The 22,534-nt window shown below is 37.1% G+C and overlaps 1 protein-coding gene across 5 annotated transcripts in view; it reads right to left on the bottom strand.

The window, feature by feature from the left end:
- The window catches only part of ECD (ecdysoneless cell cycle regulator), a 35,045-nt gene that overhangs the window by 1,977 nt on the left and 10,534 nt on the right, over positions 1 to 22,534 (bottom strand). For 3 of the 5 annotated variants that reach the window (XM_049855600.1, XM_049855598.1, XM_049855599.1), the window contains exons 4-14: positions 16,449 to 16,536; positions 16,153 to 16,331; positions 15,127 to 15,319; positions 14,423 to 14,551; positions 12,463 to 12,591; positions 10,061 to 10,146; positions 5,984 to 6,090; positions 5,666 to 5,849; positions 4,648 to 4,715; positions 3,072 to 3,286; positions 1,421 to 1,631 (exon numbers count right to left, since the gene is read on the bottom strand). In XM_049855600.1, coding sequence (XP_049711557.1) covers positions 1,421 to 1,631; positions 3,072 to 3,286; positions 4,648 to 4,715; positions 5,666 to 5,849; positions 5,984 to 6,090; positions 10,061 to 10,146; positions 12,463 to 12,591; positions 14,423 to 14,551; positions 15,127 to 15,319; positions 16,153 to 16,331; positions 16,449 to 16,536 — 1,589 coding nt within the window. Of the gene's footprint in view, positions 1 to 1,174; positions 1,632 to 3,071; positions 3,287 to 4,647; positions 4,716 to 5,665; positions 5,850 to 5,983; positions 6,091 to 10,060; positions 10,147 to 12,462; positions 12,592 to 14,422; positions 14,552 to 15,126; positions 15,320 to 16,152; positions 16,332 to 16,448; positions 16,537 to 22,534 lie in introns of those variants that run through there. The other 2 variants (XM_049855602.1, XM_049855601.1) reach the window with 2 other exon arrangements.

The raw sequence follows: 22,534 nt of genomic DNA, 5'->3' as shown, positions 1-22,534 counted from the left end.
GACAGAGTAGAACTGCTCCATAAGGCTTCCGAGGAGCCGCTGGTGGATTCGAACTGTCAACCTTATGGTTAGCAGCCAGGCTCTTAACCACTGCACCACCAGGGCTCAAAAAAAAAAAAACAAACCCGTTGCCATTGAGTCGATTCTGATTCATAGCAATCCTATAGGACAGAGTAGAACTGCCCCATACGGTTTCCAAGGACCGCCTGGTAGATTCACACTGCTGACCTTTTGGTTAGCAGCTGTAGCTCTTACCCACTACACCACCAAGGTTTCCACCAGGGCTCCAGTAGGCATATAATACCTGGTTTTCCCACTTTTTTGTGATCAGTGGGTTTAGGTTGTACCAGCCTGATTTCTTCCATGTTAAAGTCCTCCACCAGTTCTTTATCTAAATATATCAGAAATCAATTCTTTCTTTAAGAGTTGAGAAATGGTGATCTTCTGTGATTCCTTCAATATTAGGTAGTTTTTCTGTTAAGACTTTCCCTGATTATAAGTGCTATCTGATTTCCTACAGAAAAGGCATAATAAGTACTTAGTTGTTTTTCTTTAATGGGCAGTTTTCAGAGGAAGAAGTTGATGCCCTAATTACTTCTACTGGTGATCAGTGAGCTTTCTGGGTTTTTATCCCTTTCTCTTTCAATATTTTTACCTCCTTGAATCTCTCTTTTGATACTCTTTGTGCATCATTATGAACTCAAGGGCTTTTATATGCTTAATGTTTTTCAATAAATTACTGTCATTATTCTTTTTGATGTTCAAACTGTTTCACCTTGGATAAACAGTATCTTTTTAAAAACTACATTTTCTTTTTAGTAAGATTCAAAAATTGAATGCTTGTGGACTAGCATTCAATTTCTGAATCTTATGAAACTCTTATCTTTTTAATGATTAATTGCTAGATTCTTTTCTTACGGAATTGCACACCTTAAAAGGGTAAACTTTATGCTGTGTGAGATATATCTCAATAAAGCTGTTATAAAAAAAGTAAGTTCAAGATCTTGATTTACATGGTGGTCACGTGGGTGCATACATGCTGAGGGTGCACTGCAGTTGGCTGTGTCCTAAACATACCAAAAAAAAACCAAATCCAGTGCTGTCGAGTCGATTCCGACTCATAGCGACCCTGTACATAGGGTGTGTAAATTTCCTCAATTTAGGGAATGTTCTAGGGCCTCAGTTCTCTCTATTCTACTGATTTCAAAAGCTTTGTGCAGCTCAGAGGTGAGATCACAAAGATTGTGCACAGGTGGCAATATCTGGGACTCGCAGGGGAAAGTCAGCCAGTGAAACTTGTAATGAAGAAACATTTTTACTAAATAAGAAACCTGAAATAGAATTGAACACAATCAGACTCAATATTTATTTAAGAAGGAAAAAGAGATGCTGGGTGCGTTTTAATGTTTCGTAGGCTTACTTGAGGGTCTGTGATCGGCGTTGTCAGGCAGCTGCACTCCCATGCTTTGTAAAAGGTTGGAAGCAGGTCCTGCCAGCCCAGCTTGGGAGCTGTAAGATTCCAGTATATTTGAAACCAGGTTCAGGTCCACGTCCACAGGTGACATAACAGACTCCCCTGCACCAGAGTCCTCCTCATCTGAATTGTTACTGGTAGTCTGGGATAGAGGCTCCTTGTTCACAGAGGGAAAAGAAAACCATGTGATGAGGTCCCACTAGGTTGGATGGTAGTTACAATAAAAAGGTAACTAAGTAACAATGCAAATTTAAACTCCAAATTAAAAAGAAAATTTCTTATCCTGATAGTGAAAATGAAGTTAATAAACCATGTAATTTAACATTCATACTACAATTCAGTTCTAGGCTGTAACACACTTTTTTCTAGGAAAAGTTTTTACAAATTGAATTAATTTCTCCTCCATTTTGAAATAGGCCAAAGGAGATAACCAGAGTTAAGAAGGTGCATTTGTAACTTGCTAAGAATTTTAAAAGATGTCAACATAAAAATTAGCATGAAAAATAAAAGACAATCTAAATTTTATTCTAAATGGAAGAAGCTAGATTCATCCCTGCCAAAAGAAAGCTTAAAGTAAAAACCTGAGGCCTTGTGGGGTTTCCAACCATAAAGACTCTGAATTGTTACTTGGTCTTTTGATTTTACAGGTTAGGGAAAGTATTTAAAAAGACAGTGGCTTTATGTATAGACCTTTATATCTTTGCTACTCAAACCATGGTCTGTGGACCAATAGCATCTGCATCACTCGAGAGTGTTAGAGATGGAAAATCCCAGGCCTCATTCCAGACCTACCTGATGAGAATCTATATTTTAACAAAATTGTGGGTGGTTCATATTCACATTAAAGTTTAACAAATACCACTTTAGATAAATCTAAAGTATGGTTTCTGTTTGGTTTTGGGAACAACACTGGAAGTGATCATAGTTTTAAATGTGGTTTCGATGATCAAAGTTAGGGGAGTGAACCTTAATTAAGGGCTTAGTATGGATTTTACTGTTGTCTCATTTGGTTCTCTGATAATTCTACAGTGTGAGGTTATTGGTTGAAGGATAAATTCACAGTGGATGGCTGTGCTGGCTTTCAAACATTCCTCCAAAAGACTCCAGGGTGCATGTTCTTTGCCTATTCCTCTGTCTAGGATTAGACAGTGTTGGCCTGTCAGCGCTGGCATACAAACTAGGATAAAAACCTGAGTGGAAGATGAGTTCTAAATTGGCTTTAAATTAGGGAAACATAAAGAAAACAGTACTAAGACTAGAAAGTTACTTGGATATTTAAGATCCTCTTTCCAAAAAATGAACTTAAGTTCTTAGTAGTAGTGGTATGTAATTATGTCCTAACTTGAACATATTGCATAACTTTCCATTTTAAATCCTGATAGAATAAATAATATAATTAAATTTATTTGTAGAAAAATACAGTTAATAGTCCTTCATCCTACCAGAGTTAGGAAAAACACTGAGATTCTTATTTATTTTAAATCAAATTACAAACAACAAAAAAGGAAAATGAAAAAGAAAAAACTTAGACAAAATATGGTCTTAGCTATTCCTCGTAACAGACTCAGCAAGGAAAAGAGGTTAAAAACACACATACCACTTGCTTCTGGGGGGTGAAACTTTTGCCAATGCTGGTGTGTGCTAGTTCCTGGTCCATCTGGGCCATGTATGACTTCAGATCATCAACAGTTCCTTTCAGAGATGCTTCTTCTCCAGGCTCTTGGGTTTCAAGGTCCAAGTCATCGTCACTGTCTAAACATTCAAAGTCTTCTTCATCGAGATCATCCGAATCGGATGCATGAGGCCCTGGGCCTTCACCACCACCAAAAAAAAAGAGCCACTTAGTAGCTTTTTTTTTTTTTTATGATTACACCTCTCAAAAGAATTAGCATGTTACCCACAGAAAGGGATCAATTTACACAGCTAAATGGCTTGATAAAAATCCCTTCCATAAAACAGTAATGCTGGCAGATATTGGCAGAAAAGCACACAGGTTGAGTAGAAAGATTCAGCTTTAAAAATATGTATATATATCCAATTGATTAAAATTAAAAAAAAATTAAAAACTACATAATACATGAATACATTTTGATGTAAACCTTCAAGCCACACAGATATATCGCCTCACATCTCACACTCTTCTTGGAGGTGTAAGTATCTTTTAACGGTGTGGTGGATGTCCTGAGCTTTGTCTATGTGGTTCTGTGTACACATATAGATATAAACGCATAGTTTTCTTTCTTACATAGATGATATCATAATATATTTATACAAATGTTTTGCTTTTTCACTTATTTACAAACCTTGGAGGTCCTTCTCTATCAGACTGTATAGACGGACCTCATTCTTTAATAAAGGCTGCATAGTATTTCACAGTAGGGATGTACCATGATTTATTTAACCATTTCCCTCCTGGTGAACATTTAGGATACTCTAATTTTTGCTACTAAAATGTTACAATAACCATCTTAGACACATATTTAAAAAGAAAAACGGAACATAGCCAATTTCAACATACGTCTTTTTCAGAGTAAATTCCTGAAAGTAAAATTGCTAAATCACAAAACTGTCATTCTAGAATGCCAAAACTGCTCTGCAGAAAGGCAACTTTTCACTCCTCCATCCTCAGAGTTTGACAGTACTCATCCTCTGACCCTTGAGAAAACTGGGTATTATCAATCTTTTAAATTTGTGTCAATTTGATGGGCAAAAAAATAAGTTCTTATTTTTATTTTGCATTTACTTATTAATGACATTTGGCTATTTTCAAGCATTTATTGACTGTTTATATCTCTTCCTTAGTGAACTGCCTGTTCATATCCTTTGTGGAATTTTATCTGTTTTCCATTGGGCTATTTGTCTTTTTCTTATTGATTTGTAAGTACAATAAGTCTAAAGAGAAAAAGCAGTATGATCTGTGAGCCAAAGTAAAACCCTACCTAAACATACAACATTTATTCATTCAACCAATATTTACTGAGCAGCTACTATGTCACGCACTGAGCTAGACACCCTCTGCAAACTCATTCAATAGGGCAGTAATACCATGGTTGAAAGCAATCAAAACCATAAAGAAAAACCAAATATTCTGACTTCCAAGAGATCCAATGCTCCAGCAACAGTTATGCGACTTACAGTTTCAAAATGAAAGTAAACGCCACACGGTAACTTACCTAAAATCTTATCAAAATAGTTGAGAAAAGAATCTGCATCAAAAGTGATTGGAGCCTCAGAAGGTTCTCTGCAAGATTAAAGGAAAAAAGACAATGAACTTATCCTGAACACAATTCTTCAAAACTTTTTCTTATGTGCTGCTATTCTTAGGGAAACTATCAGAGATACAATTACAAAAGAGGCACAGCAAGAAAAATTACAGTTTAAATTTTTAAGAATTCCCATGCTGACATGCCTTGCAGGGCAGCAGAAATGGGAAAGTCTGATGAAAGAAAAGCAGAAGTTGCACCTTGTTTACGCACCTGTAATTTACGCTGACTTTAGGACCTAGCCACCCTTCACCCCCACAACATATATCTAGCACTAGCAACGGTGTTTATCTGGGTTAAATAAAGTCTCTCTCTTTAAGAACCAAAACTTAACAAATAAATAGGGACATAGCTTCTCTCATCTCTGCTTTCTTAAAGAGAAAATACTGAACATAAATTTTACTCTTTTCATGAGGGTCAAGAGCATCAACACTAACAAAGACATATTTCCTGTACAGTGACTGGTCTATCTACCTTTTTTCTCCTATTACTTAGTGTAATTAATAATTCTTCTACAGTTACCCTCTGTCTCCAGCAGATTCCTTTCTCCCTCTTTGAGTCTGTTGCTTCCAAACTGCTGTGGAGTGGGAGATCGGAAGTCTGAGCTTGTTGAGAACTAGATATTATGAGTCCATGAGTGTGAATAAAGTCTAAGGAGTGAAGTACACGGTTTCTCTGTAGGGCTCTGGGATTGTGGCTTTTAAGTCTTTTGAATGGTCTTTCTGACTTACTCCAAAGATTGCAAAGGATGAGCCTGCTAGAAGTCTGAAACCACGTAATTAAGTTAGCGCCGTACTAGGCACCAAAAGAGGGAAACAAAATAATATGACTCCTTCATTTAAAAAGAGTGGAAATGGCAATAATTAAATGACTTCAACATTTGGGTTATTACTATTTAGATAATTACACTTCAACGCAAAGTATATACCGAGGTAGTTCTGCTCCCTTGTGGGTTGAGACTTTCGATATGAAAGCTTTCATGCTCTCTGAGACTTGAGTTAAGTCATAGTCCTGCTCTTCTCCCTTGGAAATGGGCTCTGACTCTCTTTTGCCAGCAGCTTCCTGCAGGAGCTGATCCAGCTGATCCGGTGAGAGCTCTAACCACTGGTCATCTGAGAAAGGAGAAAGCATGACATTGCCATACTACAGTCAGATGACAGGTGCTCTCAGGGAAGGGTACTGAGAGACTTAGTGGGATGTTTTAATTCTTTCTAGCCCTGCCACTCTGTCCTGGTCCCTCACTTACCATCCTCAGGGGGAAGATTAGCTTCTTCTTTTTTGAAGTCTTCTATGTCAAATGGCGTTGTCTGTAATAAGGTTAAGATTTCTTCACCTGGGCTCATAGCAAGAGAGCTACATAAAATAAAAGACATGGGTATTTCTTTATATGAGCCTAGAATAGTCATTCCAAAAAACATAGTATAAGGAATTATCTAGTCTAATAATGTTTTTTAAAACTTTTTTAGTTATCAGACCTCTTTTCCCAATCAAATTTTACTAGGAACTCTAAAATATAGAAGACCAGGAACTCTAAAACATAGAAGAGTTCAAAGAAAAAACGCTTGGCTGCAGTGGAGGTTGGAGGCTCAGAGACCTAGCTATTTTGCCCTCCACTCTGGTTTAGCGGCAGATCCCTAGGGCTCCATGGAACCAGCATGAAGCCACTGATCTAGTAAAACCCGTTCAGTTTACATGTGAGGAAAAGAAGATCCAGAGGGAAAGTATGAGCTAAAAATTTATCTAGCATTTATTATGTGCCAGGCTAGCACTATAAATACATTTTCTTACTTAGTTCTCTAATTACTATTATGAGGAGGTAGTAATTCTGTTTTACAGATGAGGAAACCAGAGCCCAAAGATATACACAGCAAAACATACGCCAATTCAACAGTTTCTACATGTACCGTTTACCGACATTGGTTACATTCTTCAAGTTGTACAACCATTATCATTCTTTTCTGAGTTGTTTCTCCCTCATTAACATAAATTCACTGGCCCCTAAGGTTTCTATCCAATCTTTCGAGTTGCTGTTGTCTATTTGATCCCATATAGATAATTCTTAAAAGAGCATAATGCTCAAGGCAGCCCTTTTTTAAGCTAAAATGTTCTTTTGTTTTAAGACTTCAGGGGATTATTTTTGGTTTAAGGTTTAAAGATTATCTCAGGGCAATAGTTTCAGGGATTCATCCAACCTTCATGGCTCCAGGAAGTCTGGAGTCCATGAGGATTGGAAATTTTGTTCTGTATTTTGACCCTTTTGATCAGGGTCCTTCTATGAAATCTTTGATCAAAATGTTCAGTAATGGTAGCTGGGCACCATCCAGTTCGTCTGGTTTCATGACAAAGGAGGTAGTTAGTTGTTCATGGAGGCAATTAGCCACACATTCCATATCTTCCTCCTATTCTTGACTCTCCTTCTTTCTCTGTTGTTCCAGGTAAAAAGAGACCAGCGTTATATAAATTGATGGAATCCTGTCTAAACTATTTGAATGGTGTAAATCAAGGTTGCATAATGGGCTTGTACTCATTTTCTTTAAAAATATTTGCACACCTTGTTAAAAATAGTCACATTGTAAAAAAAAAGGTCTATTAGAATTTTTTTCTTTTTTTTTATTGTGATTTAGGTGAAAGTTTACAGAGCAAATTAGTTTCTCATTAAACAGTTAATACACAATATTTTTGTGACATTGGTTGCTAACCCTGCAAAGTATCAACATTCTCCCCTTCTCCATCCCAGGTTCCCCGCTTCCATTTGTCCATTTTTCCTGTCCCCTCCTGCTTTCTTGTCTTTGCTTTTGGGCTGGTGGGCCCATTAGTCTTGTATACACGATTGAACTATGAAGCACATCCCTCACATGAGTTAGTGTTGGCCCCACAGACCTGTCTAATCTTTGGCTGAGCCTATTAGAAAAATTTGACACGCACTGACCTTTACATGTGAAAATTGTTGAAATGGCAAATGTTTTGTTACCCATATGTTTACCACAATAAAAAAAGGTATTAAAAATTTTATTTGGAATATATAAATTAAAAAAAAAATCAACTGGGTAAGGGAAAAAAACCCTGGAAGGCAGAAAACCAAAATGGTAACACTGATTGATTCTTTGGTATACGTTTTTTCTTTCTTACACCTTTCTGTATGTGATATAATGAATGAATTTGCTACTTTTACAACAACAAATAAACTTTATTATTTAAAAAAAAAGAGCCACCCAACCACCAACCTATCTTATTTAATTAGAATGAGACAGATAGGGTTAACTGTACTGGTGGAACAAAAGAGCTGTTAAAAGATTACCATCTAGAAGTTGGGTAAACAAGAACCACACCGTGTCAAATAAGTTTAAAACAACCCGTGAATTACTACCTCCTTCTTAGTGTTTTTCTAGTCCCTTCCCCCTTTACAGGCTTCAGATGTACAGAAGAACAAAGTGTGACCGCTGTTTAACCTTCCTTAGCCCACCAAAGAGGGTGACATAGTGCCAAAGATTAGTGCACCTGCGCTATATCCCATAATAAGTGATGCCAAGGGCTGCCAAGAGGACTCCATCTTGAATATCAGCAGATTCCATCTTGGATTCCAGATGCGCGTGTGACCTAATTAACGTGCACCACCATTCTGAGAAGTACCCGCCCCTTGAGAGAAACCCAGTAAATATTCATTCCTCTGTTGTCTCCACCGAACCCATATAAGCCCTAGCCTTGCTTTCCTTTTCGAGTCAGTCTTTTGGAGAGGCACGACCCACCACTGACTCCTTTTACTTGTCACAAGTAAAATAAACCTGTTAGAGCTGAATCCAAAATTGTCTCTTCTGTGTATTCTTACAAGAAAAAGACAAGGACCCACCGAGTCTGGAAGGCCTCCACACCCTCAGCGGTATCAAGAGGAGCCCTAACTCTCCTACAAACTGAATCTTTCTACTTTCTTAACTTCACTCTAACCCCAGACGGTCTGCTAATACCTCTCAACAGGGGAGTGGTCCCCTAAGGGTGTATCAGAATCATCTGGGGGATTCTCCTAACTATGAGGATCGTCGCCATCACTCTTCTAACTTCCTCCGTCAAATTTTCTTAAAGGATCCCCTAAGATGGCATCCTCTTTTCCACCAATTACTGCCACGAAACTGATGGGAGTGGGACAAAGGCGCATTAACATTTCACAGAAAGCTGTGAAGTAAGAGCTCTCTCGGCAGCAACCTTGTTCACAGACTTCAAAGCATATTGTAGTGCGTGAAGATGTGGCGTTTGAGATGTTGGCAAACCATTCAGGTGGCAATCTAAGTGGTAAGCTGGGGTGCAAAACCAGAACAGATTGACTCACAAAAAAGAACCCAAACAAAAATAACACGCACACACACAACTCAGGACCTTTTAAACCAGAATATACAAAGGTCTTTCTCTCATATCATCTAATAGCTATAAGCATCTCAAATTCAAATTTGTGACCATAAATGGAATTTTTTCCAATACCAAATTCTGACCTTTGATTCCTCAGCCTAAGACTGTGCTTTCTGCTTGAGCTCTAGTCCCTCACGCCATACACACTGTGAAGTGCTCCCAGGGGACAAATCAGATAAATGGGGACCTCCCCATTTCTGCCTGTTTTTACTGCTCTCCAGGGTCTTCAAACAATTGTTTTTTATTTTGTCCAGGGTTTTTAATTGTAACTGATAGGAACATAGTTCAATATAAGTTACTCTACCATTTCCAGAACTGAAACTCGACTTTACTGAATTTTAAAGGAGTGCCATTTCCTTCCCACCCTGTGTTCATTTCTTTTTTTCCTCCGGGAAATACATGGCACGTAGGTTGAGATTTGATTTGGAGGCAAAATGCCTGCTGTTTCCTCTGTTTCAGCCCCACCTAAAATAGCTAACCATAGCCCAGAACTCCTATAGAAATCAAGCACATGTCTCAATAGCAAACTTCCTAGGTTCAAATCCTAGGTCTGTCACTTATTAGTTTGTGACCTCAGGCAGATTACTTAATCTCTCTTGGCCTCAGCTTTTCCAGGTATAAAATGGGAATAATAATAGTACTTACTTCACAGGGCTATGAGGGGGAATTAATGAGTTAGAGTGTCTGATATTCAATAAACATTAGCTATTTTTCATTATTATTATTAGACCTGTCACTGCCAGCAATCTTCTGTAGAACATGTCCTCTCCCCGAATCCCAGCCCCTTCACCAGTCACTCTGCTGTTGCTTGCCGTGATCTGTTTAAATATGGGAACTCCAACTTCTGCACCTATCTCAAGAGTAAGTAACTCCTTAACTCCTGGCAAGCTACCACTCTGCTATGTTTAGGCAGTGATAAACTCACCTTTCTGGCCGGTTTACTGAGAGCTGAAAGTAGTTCTTTGCCATTTCTAGCTTTTCTTGGTACTGAACAGAGCCTTCTATCAGTTCCTTAAAAAGCAATGACAGTCTATCAGAACGTTATCTACATGGTGTCAGTACACTAACCTGTGTACCAGCAACTTTCAGGGAGGCAGTGTATGATATAATATTTTGCTCAGGAAACATGAGGCTCAAATCTTACTCCCTGTTTTGTCATTAATGTCTTTGTTTGGGTTCCAGTTTCTCCAAATGAGGGGACTAGGCTAGATGTAGTAGTTCCTAATCCTTTTATTCTAATTCCTAACTCTTTCCAATTTGGAAGGTTTATTACCATTTAAAAAAGTATTTAGTTAAAATTAAGACATAATTACACCTACAGTTCACTTATCAACTATCTTGCTATCCGACATTTCACATTACGACAATAGTAAAAAAGCTACTGTCTGACTATTTTGCACATTAATGACATAGTCTGGCAGCGAGAGTAACACTGGCTATGATGGTTAAGGTTATGTGTCAACTTGTCTGGGCCATGATTCTCCATGGTTTGGCAGTTATGTAATGATGTAAATTGGCATTTGTGTAACGATGTAGTCATCCTCCATTCTGTGATCTGATGTGGCGATCCTCCATTTTCAGCTAACCCTGATTTTCACCTAACAACCTGGTCTTTAGAACCTAATATCTTGGTAAGTGAGATGTGGTGTAATTAGTAATTAAGTTACAAAACAAAGCATTACAGAAAGTTTGCCAAATAGAACCAAAAAGTAGCATAATTCCACCTGAACTATCATTTCTGTTTTTTATACACGTTTTTAATGGCAGTCATACTTTGTATTTTATATTCTTTAAAAAATATACTATAATAAGCACTTTTCATATTGCCATACGGTCTTTATAATCATATTTTATGGACTTTTCCACTTTTTAGATGTTTTCATAAAATAGATTATTTAAAGTGAATTTCTGAGTCATGGTTGGACCTGTCTTTGTTTTTTTTTTTTTTGTTTGGACTTTTCTATAACTCTTGGAAAACACTACCAAATTACTTTCCAATAAGGTTCCACCAATTTATAACATTACAAACAATGCATGGGAGTATTAATTTTACCATACACTCAACAACACTGAGTGTCATTCATATCCTTTTTATATAGGTAAAAAACAGTTTTCACTCTTTTTCTAATTGTGTTTTAGGTGAAAGTTTATCACGCAAATTAGTTTTTCATTTAAAAATTTATACACATATTGTTTTGTGCCATTGGTTGCAATCCCCACCATATCTCTGCACTCTCCCCCTTTCCATTTCCAACCTGGATTCCCCATGTGCAATTGCCCAGTTTTCCTGTCCCTTCCTGCCTTCTCATCGTTGCTTTTGGGCAGGTGTTGCCCATTTGGTCTCATATACTTGATTGAACTAAGAAGCACGTTCCTCACACGTGTTACTGTTTGTTTTATAGGCCTGTCTAGTCTTTGGCTGAAAAGTGAACTTTAGGAATAGATTCAGTTCTGAGTTAGCAGGGTGTTCAGGGGCCATAGTCTCGGGGGTTCCTCCAGTCCCTGTCAGACCAGTAAAGCTGGTCTATTTTTGTGAATTTGAATTTCATTCTACATTTTTCTCCCACTCTGTCCACCACCTTCTATTGGGATCCCTGCCAGGGCATTTGCCGGTGGTAGCCAGGCACCATCTAGTTGTTCTGGGCTCAGGCTGGTGGAGACTGTGGTTCATGTGGTCCATTGGTCCTCTGGACTAATATTTTCCTTGTATCTTTGGATTTCTTCATTCTCCTTTGCTCTGAACAGGATGGGACCAATAGATGGCCACTCCCAAGCTTTTAAGACTCCAGACGCTACTCACCAAAGCAGGATGTAGAGCATTTTTTTTTTTTTTAATGAATTACGTTATGCCAATTGACTAAGATGTCCCCCAAGACATGGTTCCCAGCCCTCAGCTCCAGTAACTCAGTTCCTCAAAGTGTTTGGATACAGTTTTCATTATTGTCTTCAAATGCATACCTTTACTACTAGTGAGGATGAATGTTTATAGATAAGTCCATTAATTGTCTTTTTGTAATCTTTTATCCATGTTCTTACTAATTTATCTATTTGGTGACTTCATGTTTGTCTTACCAATCTGTGCAAACTGCTCATCTGATATAAACATTAACTTTTATCATTCAGTAAAGATGATATTAGTTTTTCTAAAATACTGAAAACAGTTCATAGACACTCCCTCATTACCAACTTCAAAGGACCCTAAGTTGTATACCAATGAACCATCTTCTCCTGTTGTGTTATATACTACATATTGACCGTAGGATTTTAAATCACTGCCTTGATTTTCCCTGAAATGTACACTTAAAAAATATACAGCATAAGTCCTACCTTAAAGTAATCATTCTTCTTCAGACTGTCAAGGAAGCCAGGCCACAGTGGTGAAGTAGTAACGAGGGATTTCTCGGAGTCAGAAAAATGTGGGCTACTTTTGGAGCACAGGATCTCAAATCCATGAGCCTAAATGAGATAAAATTTTTATTAAGTTACTTTGATTCATTTAGCTCCATTCAAGAACTAGGTGACTAGACACATGGACATGTGAACGTTTATATAACTTTTTGGACTTTATGAAGAATTTGAATTTATTTCCAAATTTTTTAATCTCTATAATTACTTAAAACTATAAAGGTAAAGCAAATAGTACAAAATAAAGAATCTTCTCTCTCTTCAAAGAGATTTTTTTCCTGCCAATTATAAAATGGGAAATTTAAACTTATTTCTTGCTTGCTTAAGAAAAGGTTCACAAGGTTTCTTGCCTAACAGAAATTAAAAAAAAATTGAACATGGTCTTAGACATAGCAACGGAAGGGAATCACTTCATTTACAGAGTCCTTTGATTAAAAATATACATTTAAAAAATAAGTAATAGATGCACATGAAAAATAATTTAAACAGGGAGCTTCTAGATCATTCTAGAATAAACTACTTCTGCCAATTTCTTGCATATCCTTTCAGAAGTAATCTACGTACACAAGCATATATGTGTCTGTGCCCGTGTATGTACATCCTCATACTCTAGTCCTTTTGACACTGAATGGCAGCACACACACTGCTCTGCACCTTGCTCTTTTCACTTAACCAGATGCCTTGTAGATCACTTCATATGAGCACATACAAATTTATCCATCTCACTTTGTGGGTAGATAATAATTTATTTAAGTATTCCCCTACTAATGGACATTTAGGTAGTTTCCAATTTTTTGCTACTACAAACAATGCTGTCATAAGCATTCTCATATATATATCTTTGTCCACATGTAAGACACATAGTGGATAAACTCCTAGAAGTGAAAATGCTGAGCAGAAGGGTGTGTGTATTTTAAATGTTGATAGATATTGCCAGATGGTTCTTCTAACAGTTTGAATCAATTTACATTTCTACCATCAATGTTCGAGAGCATCTCTTTCTCTATTCTCACCATGTCAACTCAGTATATTATAAAAATTTTTGATATTTGCCAATCTAATGGTGAAAAACATTATGCTGTAGCTTTAAACTGCATTTCTTTTATTATGAGCAAGGTTCAACATTTTTAATATGTTTAAATTAAGTCATTTGTATTTCCTTTTGTGTGGACTATCTGATCATGGCTTGTGAATATTTTTCTATGAACTGGTTACTATTTTTTTTCATAACGACTCATGAATTCTTTACATAATAGGGAAATCAGCTCTTTGTCATTTACGTTGCAAACATAATACTGTCTCAGGTTGAGTATCTTCTGACTTTATCCATAGAGCTTTTCCTTCCCATGTAAGGAAGGCCTGGTGATCTACTTGCAAAAAAATCAACCACTGAAAACTCTGTGAAGCACCATTCCACTGACACACACGAGATCGCCAGGAGTTGGAAATGACTCAAAAGCAATTGGTTTTCTTTCCCACAAAGAAATGCTTAATTTTTATACAGTCAAATTTATCAATCTTTTCTTTTACAGCTTCTGGTTTTAATTCATACTTAGAACGTCCTTTCCTATTCAGATTATAAAAAATTCTCCTGTATTTTCTTTCAACTTTAATTCTTTCAATTTTTACTTTTAAACATTTGACCTAACTGGAATTTATTCTGGTATAAGGTATGAGTGAGTCCATTCTAATTTTCCAGATGGCTTCCCAGTTGTCCTATCGTCATTTACTAAGTAATCAAGTTATCTTCTGATTTGAAACGCCAAATTTTATTACATTCACCTATAAATTGGGCATATTCCTAGACTTTCTGTGCTGTGCCACTGGTTTTTAAGAGTATTTTTACATAAAAAAGAAAATAAAATGTTTGGTTCAACATTACCAACTTCATGCCCAATTCATGGGCTCGGTACCGGGGATGAGACGGAGGTGGCAGCTGGTATCCACTCCGCCGGTCTGGCACAAACCTTTGTTGTGCCAGCTGTGCATACAGACACTTAGTGAAGGTGACCTGGGCATTGGAACACAAAACATGTAAGTCTTCTCTCAAAAATAAAATTTGACTACCATTTCATAGCTAAATATGGCAATAACTCCATTTATGAGCTTCGTTTCATAGATGAAATTCAAAGAAGACTCAAACTATTCACTTTTTTTTTTAACAGCTTTATTGAGATATAATTGAAATGCCATAAAATTCTCCCTCACTGCCTACTTTCTGGTCATCACTGGTAGAGTTCTTACCATTAGTTCCTATATTATATGGCATTTGGGGGAGTAGAAGATAAAAAGAATAATTATTAATTCTCTAGAAGAGAAGAAATGTTTTATTAAGAGGAAAATAATTAATTTAAATAGAAAAAGTATGGTCAAACATAGCTAGGACATATTGAGGTATAAAATGGGGAGTCAGTTCTCTCGAACAAATCTTCTTCCACTGGGAGGGAGAAAACAAAAATAAAAAATGTGTATTAGCTTGCTATGAGCAAATGGAATATTTCTAATTTGTTTCTAGCAAACGATTAAAATAATGTTTCAATTCTCCTTCCAGTGTGAGAAACTAAATGACTAAAAGAGATATATTACCGATGTCATTATTCGTGTATCAGGTAAGAATGTTTTGAAAATTCGACAGGCTCGCAGGTCAAAGGGGTCCCGCAGGTAAAATGCCTGGACTGCTGCAGCCACCAGTCTGGGGCGCTGCCTTAGCACTGCTGCAATGCCAGCTGGAAGGAAGCAGTGGGCTCGATGAAGGGAGGCTTGAATTTTTTCTGGGTACCTAAGTTAAGATAGATAACATTATTGCTTTTACTTTATTATATGTAAAAATCTGTAATTCTTATACCATCTACTGTCCCCCTTGACATCTTATCTTGTTTCATTAAGAGAGTAACCAAAGAAGTGAAAATAAAGATACTGTATACACTTAAGATTGTAGGAAAGAAGAAAGGGAAAGAGAAAAAAGTAGGGAAAAATGGAAAATAAAGAAAAAGAAGGCAGTTCAATAAAACCAAAACAAAAAAACTAGTATACTATGGAACAAGAATAAAGTCAGAGTTTATTCTTCTAAAAAATGGTAAAAAGTATTCTGAAACAAAGTAAAAAAATTAAAAGACCCAAATGGTGCTAGACAACAGTATTCATATATTGAATGGCTGAACTAGTACGCTATTAGACTAAGACCTTCTCTTCCGAAGGAAGCCTGAAGTGTGTCACATAGGCCGAACAGTCCCATACGTAGTACCAGAACCACAGAAGAAACTGAGCACATTGTGTTTTCATTCTCTTAGGTTTTCATTCTTAAAGGTCTCAATTTTTTTCATTTATGGACATAAACAATACTCAGCCACAATATCTAAGGTCAAAAAATGCGAAAATATTGGGCTAGATTATAACATTTTTTGATGGTAATTAAAAGATTTCTGTTTCTTGGTTTTAAAATCTGCGAAAATACTATAAATTCAATTAGTTAGTCAATTTGATGAAGAGGAATAAAGACAGAATGAAAACTAGAATTAATTTAGGTGAAAGAAATTCTACATGCAATGAAAGACCAAAGTGCATTAAACCTAAAGCCTTCTCAACTAGCAAAGGAAGTTATATTTTTCTTACCCTCTGATGCGCCTATTCACAGCAGCTTGTATAGACTCCGAAGCCAAAATTTCTTCTGGGTGTGTTGAGATTATATGCAATGCTTGTGGGATTGTTGGGGTTGTGGTGGGGAACCAGGATGCTGCTCTGGGTTTCCTTGGTGCTGGAATAATGCACAACTCCCCATGGTGGAAAAACACCTACAAGATGATACACGTTCATTTCTATACTTGGCACTGGCAAATTCTAGGGAAATTATGAAAAATACTGCAACATGATTTCTTCTCTGACAATTTTATGAATTTGGGTATACTTACTCTATTGGTACTGTTATCAGGTTCTAACCATTTAGGAAGAAAGTCAGCAGCTTCTATTAACAAGAATTCACCATCATTGTCTTCAATCCTAAGGCAAAAGAAGTTCCAATTTTGCATTCAAAAAGGACATATTTGTTAGTAATCAAAACAATATTATTCTAACACTTTTTTTCTTCATCTCAGTAAATATTTCAGTACGTATTATGTGCAGTTTGCTATTAAGAAAGCAAGATGTCAGAGGCAGAGCCAACATGGCGCTAGATACAGAAGCACCACACTGTCCCTTCACAGCAAAGATCCAAAAACCTAAGTAAAACAAAGACAAACATCAATCCTGGTACCCTAAGTGTCAAATGACAAGAGAAAGAACTCAGCTAAGCACAGAATGGAATAAGAAACTGACAGAGAACAGAGAGTGAGGAGAGATACGGAATGGAAGTCCCCTATTAACAAGTGCAGCATGGATTTGCCATCTTGGACTCCTGTGGGAGCCTGGTGGACAGGGAGTACGGGAAGACAGCTTCATGGAGCTCCCAGCAGGAGTCAGAGCACCCACTGGACCTGCCTTGCTGCACCATAGCTGAGCAACTCGCCCTGCACATTGGAAAAGGTGGCAAAAAATATTGTGCCCACAGACAGGCAAACAACAAAGAATGCCCAGCCCGTCTGCTCAGACATGACCAAATAAAATAAAAAGCAGGATAAAACAAACAAATCTACAATCAATAAACGAAGAAAATAACTACTGAATGTCTTGAAGACAGCAGATAGTATCAGAACATATAAAAACACAGAACAGGATGGTTCAAGTAGGCGTCCAAAATAAAATACCAGATAACTTTCCAGTAGAAGAAAAGGCACTAGAACTACCTAACAAGGAATCCAAATCTCTAATATTCAGAGCTATCCAAGAACTGAAGGAAAAAGCAGACAAAAATGAGGAAAAATAGAAAAACCATGGAAAAGGCAGATAAAACAATGGAAGAATTCAGGAAAATAATACGGGAACAAAATGTTAAAATAAATTCACAACTAGAAATCACACAAAAACATTAATTAGAAATCCAAAAGATAAACAACAAGATTTCAAAAAAGGACAGCATCATAGAAGGTCTGAAGAGCAGGTTTGAAACAAGGACAGGATCAGTGAAACTGAAGACAATAACTTGGATACCACTTTGTTTGAGGAGGAAAAATCAGAAGAAAAAAATGAAGACAAATGAGGGAACCCTGAGAATGACGTGGGATATGATCAAAAGCAAAAATATGCAAGTGATTGGAGTTCCAGAACAGGGGGATAAAACGGAAAACACAGAGAGGATCACTGAAGAACTGCTGATAGAAAACTTCCCTAATATCATGAAAGATGAAAAGCTGGCCATTCAAGAAGTTCAACGAACCCATATGGGATAGGCCCCAAAAGAAAACCACCAAGGCATATCATAACCACACTTGCTAAAACCAAAGACAAAGAATCCTGAGAGCAGCTTGAGAAAAACAAAAATTCACATACAGAGGGGAAACAATAAGACTAAGCTCTGATTACTCAGCAGAAACCATACAGGCAAGAAGGTGATGGGATGACATGTATAAAACCTTAAAAGAAAAAAACTGCCAACCAAGAATAATATATCCTGCAAAACTGTTGTTCAAATATGATGGTGAAATTAGGACATTTCCAGATAAACAGAAATTAAGGGAATATGTAAAAACCAAACCAAACTTACAAGAATTATTAAAGGGTGTCCTTCGGTTTGAGAACAAACAACATCAGACGACAGCCTGAATTTAGGACTCAAGACCACATTAGCCAGGTATCAACCTAGGAAATGAACTCTCAAGCATTAATCAAAACTAAAAGATTTGCAACAGGGAACCAGAGAGGTCAATCTGAATAAATGACAACAACGTTAGAACAATAAAAGAGAGACTAAACGGTGTAGACATCGAACTTTCTAACGGAGAAGAACAAGATACCACGTAATAGACTGGTTCAAACCTAGGAAGATGGGGTAAATTTTATGGTAACCACAAAGAAAGTTAACAAACGTACTTATCAAAATAAAGAAGAAAAACATAAAGTCTCAGTAAACGCAAAATCTACAAACACAAAAGAAATTAAAAAAAAAACTACAAACAAAAGGAATTCAGCACAGGAGAGTAAGAGGAACAAAGAAAATGTCAGCAACACAAAAAAAGCACTACAAAATAACAACAATAAACATACACCTATAAATACTTACACTGAACGTAAAGGGCCTATGCACCCATAAAGAGACCGAGAGTGCCAGAATAGATTAAAAAAAAAAAAAACAGGGTCCATCAATATGCTGTGTACAAGACACACACCTTAGAAACAAAGATGTAAATTAATTAAAAATCAAACGATGGAAAAAAATATATCAAGCAAACAGCAACCCAGAAAGAGCAGGAGTGGCAGTACTAATTTCAGACAAAACAGGCTTTAAAACAAAATCCACCATAAAAGACAAAGAAGGGCATTACATAATGATTAAACGGACAATCTATAATGAATATCTATGCACCCAATTACAGGGCTCCAAAATACATAAAACGAACTGTAACAGCACTGAAAAGAGAAATTGACAGTTCCGCAATAATAGGAGGAGATTTCAATGCACCACTCTTGGTAAACGACAGAACATCTAGAAAGAAACTCAACAAAGAAACAGAAGATCTCAAGGCCGACAATCAGCCATCTTGACCTAATAGACATATATAGAACATTCCACCCAACAGCTGCAAAACACATACACTTTTCCAATGCACATGGAACGTTCTCCAGAATAGACCACATCTTAGGCCACAAAGCAACCCTCAACAAAATCCAAAACAATGAGATAATACAAAGTACCTTCTCTGATCACAATGCCATCAAAGTAGAAATTAACGACAAGAAGAGCACAGAAAAAAAAATCAATTATATGGAAACTGAATAACACTCTGCTTAAAAACCCCTGGGTAATGGAAGAACTGCGGAGATGGAATCGAAAAACTCCAGAATCAAGTGAGAATGAAAACGCATCATACCAAAACCTTTGCGACACAGCAAAGGAAGTGCTCAGAGGTTAATTTATGGCAATAGATTCACACATCAAAAAAGAAGGGACAAAATCAAAACATAAGCTGTACAACTTAAACAAATAGAAAGAGAACAGCAAAAGAAGCCCACAGGCACTGGAAGAAAGGAAATAACAATAAAGATCAGAACAGAAACAAATGAAATAGAAAACAGAAAAACAATAGAAATAATCAACAAAACCAAAAGTTGGTTCTTTGAAAGGATCAACAAAATCGACAAACCACTTGGCCAAACTGACAAAGAAAAACAGGAGAGGGTGCAGTTAACCCAAATAAGAATAAACGGGGGACATTACAACGGACCCAACTGAAATAAAAAGGATCATAACAGAGCACTGTGAAAAACTATACTCCAACAAATTTGAAAACCTAGAGGAAGGGGACAAATTTCTAGAAGCACACTACCTACCCGAACTAACACAAAATGATGTTGAAAATCTGAACACACCCACAAGAGAAGAGACTGAAAAGGTAATAAAAAGAAACTCCCAACAACAACCAAAAAACCACGGCCCAGATGGCTTCACTGTAGAATTGTACCAAATATTCAGAGAAAAACTTACACCAGTATTATTCAAACTATTTCAGAACATAGAAAAGGAAGGGATAATTCTGAATTCATTATATGAAGCCAGCATAACTCTGATACCAAAACCAGGCAAAGACACCACGAAAAAGAAAATTACAGACCAATATGTCTCATGAATATAGATGCAAAAATTCTCAACAAAATTCTAACAGAGTTTAGCAACATATAAAAAAAATAATACACCACAACCAAGTTGGATTCTTTAAAGAGATGGAAAAACTAACCAATAATTTTCTATGGAAAGGGAAGAAGCCCCGGATAAGTAAAGCACTACTGAAGAAGAAGAATAAAGTAGGGGGATGCGGACCACCTAACCTCAGAACCTACTATACAGGTACGGTAGTTGAAACAGCCTGGTACTGGTACAATGATAGATACACTGAACGATGGACCAGAATTGAGAACCCAGATGTAAATCCATCCAGCTACGGTCACCTGATCTTTGACAAAGGCCCAAAGTCCATCAAATGTGGAAAAGTTGGTCTTTTTAACACATGGTGCTGGCAAAACTGGATGTCCATCTGCAAGAAAATGAAACAGGACCCATACCTCACACCATACCCCAAAACTAATTCGAAATGGATCAAAGACCTAGATATAAAAGAAAGGACTATAAAGATCACAGGACAAAAGATAGGATCAACACTAGAAGCTCTAATACATGGCATTAACAGGATATAAACCATAACAACACACAAACTCCAGAAAATAAGCCAGATAACTGGAATCTTCTAAAAACTAAACACTTAAGCTCATCAAGACTTCACCAAAAAAGAGAACCTATAGACTAGGAAAAATTTTTGGCTATCACAAATCCAACAAAGGTCTAATCTCTAAAATTTATAAGAAAATCCAACACCTCTACGACGGAAGACAAATAATTCGATTAAAAAAACTTACGAAAGAAATGAACAGATACTTCAAAGAAGGCATTCAAGCTGCTAACAGACACATGAGGAAAATGCTCACGATCACTAGCCATTAGAGAAATGCAAATTAAAACCACAATGAGATACCATCATGGATTGAATTATGTCCCCCCAAAAATGTGTGTATCAGTTGGGCTGGCAATGTTTCCTGGTTTTGCGTAATTTCCTATATGGTGTAAATCCTGCCTCTATCTGTTAATGAGGGAAGATGGGCAGCAGTTGTGTTAGTAAGGCAGGACTCAACCTATAGGACTGGATTGTGTCTTGAGGCAATCTCCTGAGATATAAAAGAGAAAATTGAGGAGAGAGACAGGGGGACCCCATATCACCAGGAAAGCAGTGCCAAGAGCAGAGCGTGTCCTTTGGACTCAGGGTCTCTATGCAGAGTAGCTCTCAGTCTGGGGAAAGATTGATGAGAAGGCTGACAGAGAGAGAACGGCTTCCCCTGGAACTGATACCCTGAATTTGGGCTTTTAGTCTACTTTGCTGTGAGAAAATAAGCCATCCACTTGTCGTACTTCTGTTATAGCAGCACTAGATGACTAAGATAGACACCGTCTTACCCCAGCATTACTAGCACCAATCAAAAAAACAAAATAACAAATGTTGGAGAGGCTGTGGGGAGACTGGAGCTCTGATGGACTGCTGGTGGGAATGCAAAACGGCACAACCGTTTTGGAAAACGATATGGCACTTCCTCAGAAAACTAGAAATAGAAATACCATATAATCGAGCAATCCCACTCCTAGGAATATATCCTAGAGAAATAAGAGCCATCGCATGAATAGACAGACAGGTGCATACCCATGCTCACTGCAGTATTGCTCACAATAGCAAAAAGATGGCAACAACCCAGATGCCCATCAACAGATGAATCGATGAACAAACTATGGTACATACACACAGTGGATTATTACACAATGATTAAGAACAATGGTAAATCTGCAAAGCAGCTCACAACATGGGTAAATCTGGAGGACATTATGCTGAGTGAAATAAGTCAATCACAAAAGAACAAATATTGTATGAGACCACTACTGTAAAAACTCCTGAAAAGGTCTACACACAAAAAGAAATAATCTTTGATGGTTATAAGGGAGGGGAGGAGTGGGGATGGAAAAACACTAAATAGACACTAGATAAGTGGTAACTTTGATGAAGGGTAAGACAGTACACAACACTGGGGAAGCCGGAAAAAAAAACAGAAAGCAAAATGTTTAAGATACCATTTGCCACTGAAGGAGACTATGAGATTGTGAAGAGGTGTTAGAGGAAGATGAAAAGCTAAGGAAATAAAGTACGAAAAGTACATGAATAGGTAATAGTAGACAAAAGTACGAAAAATATACAAATTACAAGAGGATTTCAAAAGAAGGGAAAAAAAATCACATATAGCTGAGATTAGGAAAGCCTTTACGGAGGAAGTGTTCTTTGAGCCTTGAAAGATAATCTCGTTTTGTCTCATT

This window comes from Elephas maximus, chromosome 16, assembly GCF_024166365.1.
Source record: "Elephas maximus indicus isolate mEleMax1 chromosome 16, mEleMax1 primary haplotype, whole genome shotgun sequence".
Classification (NCBI taxonomy): domain Eukaryota; kingdom Metazoa; phylum Chordata; class Mammalia; order Proboscidea; family Elephantidae; genus Elephas; species Elephas maximus.
Note: the sequence above shows the minus strand (reverse complement) of the source record. Positions and strands in the feature narration are given on the sequence as shown.